Source organism: Triplophysa rosa, linkage group LG12 (assembly GCF_024868665.1).
Source record: "Triplophysa rosa linkage group LG12, Trosa_1v2, whole genome shotgun sequence".
In the NCBI taxonomy this organism is placed as follows: Eukaryota; Metazoa; Chordata; class Actinopteri; order Cypriniformes; family Nemacheilidae; genus Triplophysa; species Triplophysa rosa.
The window spans coordinates 16,825,816-16,834,124 of NC_079901.1; the positions used below are offsets into that span (position 1 = coordinate 16,825,816).

An 8,309-nucleotide genomic window follows, 5' to 3' on the forward strand; every position below is an offset into this window, starting at 1 on the left:
CTTTGGCAGAGAAGGTTGTCTCAGTTTTGACAGTGCAACAAAGGTTACAGTGTTCAGGAGAGTGAGCCAGATCTCAGTGACAAAGAACAGGTGCACATCACTAACAAACGCCTGTTGTGCCTTGAGTGCTTCTTAAATATTGTTCGTCCGTGTTTTACAAGTGTGAAGATATTCCCGCAGAAATCGTTTGTCTTTGTATGATGTGTCTGCTGTTAATTTTATAAATATAGACGTCAAAGCTATGATAGATGATTAACTGGCAGTGAATTGTGCAGATCTTTGGCATGAAAATATTCGAGAGAAATGAAGACGTATAGCTTGTAAATATTTACACAGAAAAACTGTTAAGATGGAAAATCTGAAGATGTTAAGTAATAGATATAATATGCTATCCAAACTAACGGAAGGTGATTTAACTCAAATATCTAAATATCTGCTGCATGATGCCAGCAACTAAAACAGTCCTAAATAAAACCATGACCTAAAAAGCAGTGCAATATATTTAATTCTGGATCTATATTTTTAATTGTATTGACGACCAGAAACCGATCTGTTTATTTTTCTTTTCTAAGAAGAAAAGAAAAGAAATGAAATGGCCTACAAAGAAACGAAAATATTTAAGCAAAGCAGTCTAGATCATCTCTTCAAACAATTTATTCCCATATTTTTACAAAACGCTGAGAAGATTCCGTCTTCCCTTTCTGACATGACAAGGGTGAAATTAGGCCAATTCAAATTCCATCATATTAATTAGCGATGACAAGAACCCATTTCCACGCTCCTGCCACCGCTCCTTTTCCACGGAGATCACGAGAACGATCCCAGTAATCTGGTTCCCATCGCTAGAAAGTACTTCACAATAAGAGGAAGAAGGACATATTAAACCTTTCGCATAAACTGCTGATCAAAGATTGAGGAAATGCAGTGCGACAATTGAACAGTTCGTGAAAAGTTCAAAAGAATGTGATAATCCAATTTCAATGCACACATCATCGAGGCCAGGACATGTTTGTTGAGGAGTGTGATGAGGATAAGCATTTCTTTAAATCCTAAAAAGTAGAAAAGACAACTCGTTTTTCGTTTCCCCGTGTAACATTCTGTAGCCCCGAATTTCAATTTTCCCTATAGTGAACACTCCTATAAAACGTTTTATGAAGTGACCTGGTATAGGCTATTGATAATCATTATACATGGTAAAATATTGATTTAGGTAACTGATTATATTAGAATATTTTAGAATTTAGAATATTTATTCGTTAGTAGATTTAAAATAAAAAATCAATAGACCTAAATGATTCTTCGTTCCCCATTTTTTATCAGCTATTTTTTATAATGGTAAAATAGACATTAGTACAGAATAGACATTTCACGTTGAACCACATTCTATACTTTCGCTCCTTTGGAAATTGGCCAAACCTGTGGCTGGTGTCAAGCTAGCCTGAACAGATACTTTCAGACATCTAATTTCTTCACTTCATTCCTGAGGCAGGACTGCGCCCACCCCTTGTGTAAGCAATTTAAACCCGATAGGAGACCATCAGCTATCTGCAACACATCTTTCTCAACTTCAGACCAAAGAAGAGCATCAGTCTGTCTCTGCAGTGACACAAATTTCACTCCAGCATGCTTTTACGGTGAGCTGATCGTTCGCGTTGCGACACTGCAATGATTTTTTGATCTGGGAGAATAAAAAGCGTTTTGCTCCGAGCGCCTCAGTCACGTGCCCTTCGTGTTTAATTGATTTGCTGTTAAACCGCAGACAAGTACCGGAACGAATGAGTATAACAATATACATTTTATAATATGAACTTTTTGCCAAGTGGAATATGTTTTTATCTGTCCGTGGCAATTTGCTGGTTCACATCAAGTGTCGACGCATCGTGGTGGTAGGTAACCTACAGTTTTATATTTCATATTTCAGTAAAGTTTTTATTAAGAAATTCAATTGAATATTTATAAAATAAAGAGTTATAGTCTAGTTGATTTTGGCCATTCTTTTAGATGTGTTTTTCCGTAATTAATTGATAGTTAATGAAAAGTGAAGAAATTATTTTTTATATAGAATTTGACCAACTACGAAGAATCGTTTTCCAGACTCTTGTTTAAAAAAACGAATGTAGAGGCCAACATATATATATTTTTTTTAATAGTTTTTGATTGTGTCGAGTTTGCGTGTGTTTTGAAATGGATGACTAAAGAGATCTCCATCGCCCGGTCCTTGTGCTTTCATTTTTTGCAGGTACATGGGAACTCTTGGATCGCAAGTGATGTGCGACAACATCCCTGGTTTAATTAACAAACAGCGTCAGTTGTGCCGCCAGCATCCCAAAGTGATGCAAGCGATAGGCGCTGGGATTAAAAACTGGATTGGGGAATGTCAACACCAGTTCAGAAACCACCGGTGGAATTGCAATACTATGGCGCGCGAGCACAATCTTTTTGGAAGGCTTTTGCATCGAAGTAAGACTGCATGTTTTGTTATAAGTCAAACCGTTTTGTGTAACATATAATATGTTCTCTACACTCAGCCTGCAGTGAAATTCCTTATCTGATATCATATCGTATTACGGAATGTAAAACTTGATGAACTGGGTGTGCTTTTTTGGTCCCTTTGGTGGTGCTTATCTAAAATCTGTTTGCTTGCTGTGTGTGGCACTGTATATGTACAGTATATGTTTTAATTTCACGTTTTATACAGTTTTCATGTGCATGCCAGTCTGGCTCAGCATATTTATCGTGTTTATTGAATTTTATTCTTTACATTACATGGTAGATTTAATGCAGTTTAAGGAAGACTGGATTTTTGTATCTGGTGAGTCAATTCACCAGCTTCACTCCTAGTTTACGACTGTAAGTGTCCATGACTCTCATTCTCCATTCTGTGTGTAAAATCATATTAATGGGAACATCCACAAAGAAGCTCTCTGTCCCAGGCCTCTAAGCTGCTCTGCACATAAAAGTTAGGTTAAACCTTTGACTTTAATCTTCTTGCTTAAGGTATTCAGACCTCCCAGAAAGATTCCTAACTTCTCTGTGACACTGTGAGAATCTACTTATTGTCAATGTCAGCTCACTAATTTAAAAGAATTGCAGGGATTTTGTGGCCCTGACAAAGTTGAAAACTTTAGGCTTGTGAAAAGGTGTAGCATAACTTTTGTTTTCCGTTGTGTGATGTTGTTCAATGCCACCCTTTCTATCATAAACTAATAGCAGACGTCTCTCTATCGTGATCCCACATCTTTCATATATGCTAATTTAATGTTTATCTATGATTTATGGGATTTGTCTTTATTTGGAAAATATAGTGTGCATTTTTAAAGTTTTTTACATTTTGACCTGGTAATGATTATTAATGTGAAAATTCATAATGATCTAAAAATGCTAGATGTTTTTTATCTTAATCAGTTATGATATTTTGTATTTTATGCTACGCGAATACATTGTTACAAATAATAGACTTTTTTGCGATTTTATGCGATTCATTTTATGATAATATTATCTATCAGATCATTGGACTTCTTGTGTTGTACGAATATATCATTTCATATGCTCAGTTTACATTATTCCTTGTTTTTTCTCAGGCAGTCGTGAGGCCGCCTTTGTCTATGCCATCTCCTCAGCAGGTATGGTCCACACCTTGACCAGGGCGTGCAGTCAGGGTGAACTAGACTCCTGCTCGTGCGACCCTGGAAAGAAGGGCACGTCTCGTGATGCCAAGGGATCTTTCGACTGGGGTGGGTGCAGCGATCACGTTGACCATGCGATCAAGTTCTCTCAGCTCTTTATCGACGCCAAGGAGAGGAAGGAGAGAGATGCACGGGCTCTTATGAACTTGCACAACAACCGTGCAGGGAGGAAGGTAACAAAGCAGCTTTCTTGCAAATAGCTGTCGAGACACGCATACCCTCTTGAGAAACAGACAAATAGTTATATATGACCATGATTATTCCAGACGTTCTGCTCTTTTTCCATACAGGCAGTGAAGCGCTTTATGAACCTTGAATGTAAGTGTCACGGTGTCAGCGGCTCGTGCAGCGTTCGTACCTGCTGGTTAGCCATGGCTGACTTCAGACAGACTGGTGACTATCTCCGCAAGAAGTACAACAATGCCATTCAGGTGGTGATGAACCAGTACGGAACAGGCTTCACAAGCACCTACAGAATGTTTAAGAGGCCTACCAAAAATGACCTTGTCTACTTCGAAGACTCGCCCGACTACTGTTTAGGCGACCATGAATCTGGTAAGTGTACTTGCTTTGTATGAAACGGATAGCGGTTAAGCAAGGGCTCTTATGCCATGAATTATTCTTTAATTAGTTGAGTCAGCGCATTTCTCAGCATTCTAGCTCGTTTCATAAGTCCGTGTGGTGTCTCCACCCTGCAAGCCTCAAAATCAGCAATGCTTTAGTCTTGCCCCCAAACCCAGAGTGGATGTAATCAGAGGACGAGAGCTATTTAGCTAGTTATTACATACACAATAGTCATAACCCAATCCTGTAACCGAATGCAGGTTAAGATTCCCTCCCTAAGGCAGAGGTTTATCTCTTTTTACCTTTCTGCGTGTATGTGTGTGTGTAAATACTGAATAACACCAGGTGTACTTATGTGGGAAGCAGTAAGGGAGGGGGTGCCTGTCAGACTGCAGATGATCCCTGCTATCAGGTGACGCTGTGTTTAGACACATTACCACAGTTTTGTGGGCAGAACGGGAGCTGAAATTTAATCCCGACGTGCAAATGCTATAAATCACTGCCTTCCACGGCACCTCTATATTTTCCGCTTAAAACTGGCAGGAATATTTGGAGAGGTAGGTCATGACTCTTTCAAGTGCCTGAAAGTGTAAAGGAGAGTTGAACACATTTGTATGCGTGTATTTGTGCCTATATGCACAATAAAAAGATCAAATCATGTTTATAAAATTCTTTTCTTCACATATAAACCTTAAAGTGATAGTTCACCCCCCCAAAAAAAATTCTGTCATCATTTACTCACCCTCTTGTAATTTCAAACCTGTATGACTTTCTTTCTTCCGCAGAACCCAAAAGAAGACACTTTGAAGAAAGTTGGTAACGGAACGGCACTGGCCCCCATTCACTTCTGTTGTATGGACACAAAACCAATGCAAGTGAATGGGGGCCAGTTAACACCATTCTTCAAAATATCTTCTTTTGTCTTCTGTGGAAGAAAGAAAGTCATAAAGGTTTGAAATGACAAGAGGGTGAGTAAATGATGACAGAATTTTAATTTTTGGGTGAACTATCACTGTAAAGTTACATTTAAGTGAAATGATAATGATAAATGATGGAAATCACTGTTGAAGTGTTAACCTGTGTTGACCTCTCTGGTGCGGTGGTTTGTGGGAAACCTTCCGTCTGTTTGATGTCAGTTTTAGGAGACACAGACTATACCTCCATTGCATAAGTGTGAAATCAATTACCAGCTCCCTCCATGGCCACACATGTTAAACTCATCTCTTTGCACCCCCTCATTCTAATTCAATAAGCAGATGAACACTCAGGTATACGCTGCCCATGATGTGAACGATATCAGGTCAGCATACCAGCCTGCTGTGCGGGGGTGTGGCCATGTCATGCCCAGACACATGCTTGCCTACTTGCAATTGAGTTCAGCAGACCAGCGGTGACATACCGATGCTGGCGCTACTGGTAGAGTTCAGGCCTTCCCTGTGCTTTTCATAGTGGAAAAAGAACAGTTTGTGTAGTGTTATGTCTCGATAGGCATTTAAGTGACCTTACAAACAAAGGCTGCGGATTGTCACTCAAGGGGGCATGAAAGCGAGGGTATATATCGGGTCTTTAGCTTTTTCTGTATCAGCAACGATCAGCGGCGCGTCTGGCTCATCGAGGGTGGGGTCCCTGAGATTAAAGTCATTGAAATGAGTACGTGATGAAGACTCTGAGCAATAGTTGATAGCTCCTATCATCAGTCCCTCATCTCACCAAGGACCAAGCGGTCATCTTTTTACACAGTGCAGACAAACACAGCCTCTTCAAGACAGATCTGTCTGGACACTATCAGACATCTGCCAGGCACTACATAGATGAGGTCTGCTTGCTTCAGGAATTTGTTCAAACATTAGCCACATTATTAGATCGTGACACGGCGGCATGGGATGAGGAACAATAAAGCATGGTGAACTCAAACACCAGAGGTGGCATGGTCTCAAAACCATAACCAACGGTTAAATGTTCTCCAACTGTTCATCACAGCTGTGCAATAAAACGTGCAATACACAACTATATACTCATATTCAATGTTATTGATATAATATACAGCTAACCACATTCCCCTGCATCATTTTATATATAATGCTTTACAATAATAATCTAGTGTGCTTTTGTCAACTATTGTCCTTTTGTCAAATGTGTATCGTAACAAAATGTGTATTTTGTTACCTGTGCCTTGTCACTTTAACCTCTATGTGCACTTGAAGCTTCTGTCACTAAGACAAATTCCTTGTGTGTGTGAAGCACACTTGGCAATACAGCTCTTTCTGATTCTGATTTTGAACATATACCAGCGTAAAATACATGATTGTTTGGAGTTATGTCTTCTTTTTGTCTTTCTTATTGCAGGTTCTGTGGGCACAGGTGGCCGAGTTTGCAACCGTACATCCCGTGGGGCTGACAGCTGTGAGGTCATGTGTTGTGGGCGGGGATATGACACATCACGCATGAGCCGCACCGTCAAGTGTGAGTGCAAGTTTCTCTGGTGTTGTGCTGTGCACTGCAGAGACTGCCATGAGGAGGTGGACGTGCACACCTGCAAAGCCCAGTCCACCACATGACCCCACCTCTCCCGCATTAGCTTGTAGTTTTCAACGCCAAACCTTAGAGCAAGGTCTGCAGTGCTTTTCAATGGCAAATTAGGTACATGTAGACCAGTTATTGCAGCATGACTTACACGAATGAGCATCGATTTCAGAATTGTTTTAGTCAGTTTTATAGCACAACTGATTTTGAAGTCTCAATTAGATGTATCGGGCATCTTATGTTTATCATTCTAACTGTCTTATTTTTCTTACCATAACACAAATATTTATTATTGCTTGTTGTATAAGAATGTTTATCTGAAATGTGTTTCATGTTTTAAATGTAAATACAGACTCTATGTAATTTAAAATAAAGATTGCATGTATGTTTGAATTATTGTCTAGAAAGGTTGTTTTTCTATTTGTTTTAGATGTTAGGAATTACACTAATGACATTTTATCATCAAAATTATATTAATTTATGACTAGACTGTGTAAATGACACAGACACATTTTTTAAACTCTTCTTTCTGTATTTTGAATGATAAATCATTGTAAACCTTTTTTTACCATCATTTATTTATTAATGTGGCTCTTATTAAGATTGTAATACACACATTTTGGTTGTGCACGATTTGTGAATATAAATGTTTGATAATCATCAAAAAACGTATCATGGGTCATGATAAATTGATGTTAACCATATGAAAATAATGATAGAATTGGGCCCAGTCGCCCAGATAAAAAAACTGTCTCAAACCTACTGCTTCAATATATATATATATATATATTGCGCTACCATACGCGTTTAAATAAGCATGCGTGTGCATAAAACACGCAAATGCATATGCATAGTTAGGTTATAATTACATAGGCCTACCAATATGTATTTATCAAATTCTCAAAATAATTGCTAACTAAAATTAGAGGAAAGGTATTTTTATGTTATGTGCTATTAAATGTGTATGGGAAAACTAAAACATTCCAATGTACCCAGAACCGGATGTACCCACTCGTTCATAAAAAATTAAAAAATGCAATTACAGACCTTTCACCGTTTGAGGGCAGCAAAAGCTAACCATCGTTAATACGGGTAATTCTATTGGATCCAATTTGTTTTATCACCCCCGTGATAGTTTAGTATGAATAATAGTTAGTATGAATTTAATGCAGATTACTCCTGGAAGTAAATACTTAAATGCTAAATCGTAATTAGTCTTCAAAGTTCACATGCTAGGGCGGTCACTTAACTATTATTGCGTTTATTGTCAAGGGAGCGCCTCAGATTACATTTTATCCTTAATATTTGGTTGTCGTTCTCCCAAAAACACAAAAAGAACTCTGTAAAACTGCAAACATGCTAGCATTTAAACTATTCACATCTTTTAGTCAAATAAATCAGTTTACAGTCAGGCATAAATGCATTTTCTCCTCCAACAGCATTCCTTCACTTTCACGTGCAGTACGCTTCTCTAGTTCGACTCTGCGCAGAGTGACCGAAGCCTGACAACAAATTACCGCGAGAACGGTTAAAACC

At 38.6% G+C, this 8,309-nt stretch overlaps 1 protein-coding gene across 3 annotated transcripts; it reads left to right on the forward strand.

Moving 5' to 3' along the window:
• The first annotated feature begins 1,475 nt into the window (after positions 1-1,475).
• wnt2 (wingless-type MMTV integration site family member 2) lies at positions 1,476-7,147 on the forward strand. 3 transcript variants are annotated; one of them, XM_057348534.1, is made up of 6 exons: positions 1,476-1,886; positions 2,240-2,460; positions 2,774-2,812; positions 3,582-3,859; positions 3,977-4,241; positions 6,597-7,147. In XM_057348534.1, the coding sequence occupies exons 1-6, from the start codon at positions 1,804-1,806 to the stop codon at positions 6,806-6,808; spliced, it is 1,098 nt and encodes a 365-aa protein (XP_057204517.1). In that variant the 5' UTR covers positions 1,476-1,803; the 3' UTR covers positions 6,809-7,147. The 3 variants fall into 3 exon arrangements, with proteins under 3 accessions (XP_057204517.1, XP_057204519.1, XP_057204518.1); XM_057348536.1 differs by having other exon boundaries at positions 1,476-1,634; XM_057348535.1 differs by lacking the exon at positions 2,774-2,812.
• Positions 7,148-8,309: the final 1,162 nt, after the last annotated feature.

What these genes read in the sequence shown, in the direction of transcription:
- wnt2 (XM_057348534.1), top strand. Translation starts at nt 1,804, where the DNA reads ATGAACTTTTTGCCAAGTGGAATATGTTTTTATCTGTCCGTGGCAATT. An exon ending in AGACTGGATTTTTGTATCTG is followed by an intron (nt 2,813 to 3,581) that starts GTGAGTCAATTC and finishes GTTTTTTCTCAG; the next exon opens with GCAGTCGTGAGGCCGCCTTT. An exon ending in TTTAGGCGACCATGAATCTG is followed by an intron (nt 4,242 to 6,596) that starts GTAAGTGTACTT and finishes TTCTTATTGCAG; the next exon opens with GTTCTGTGGGCACAGGTGGC.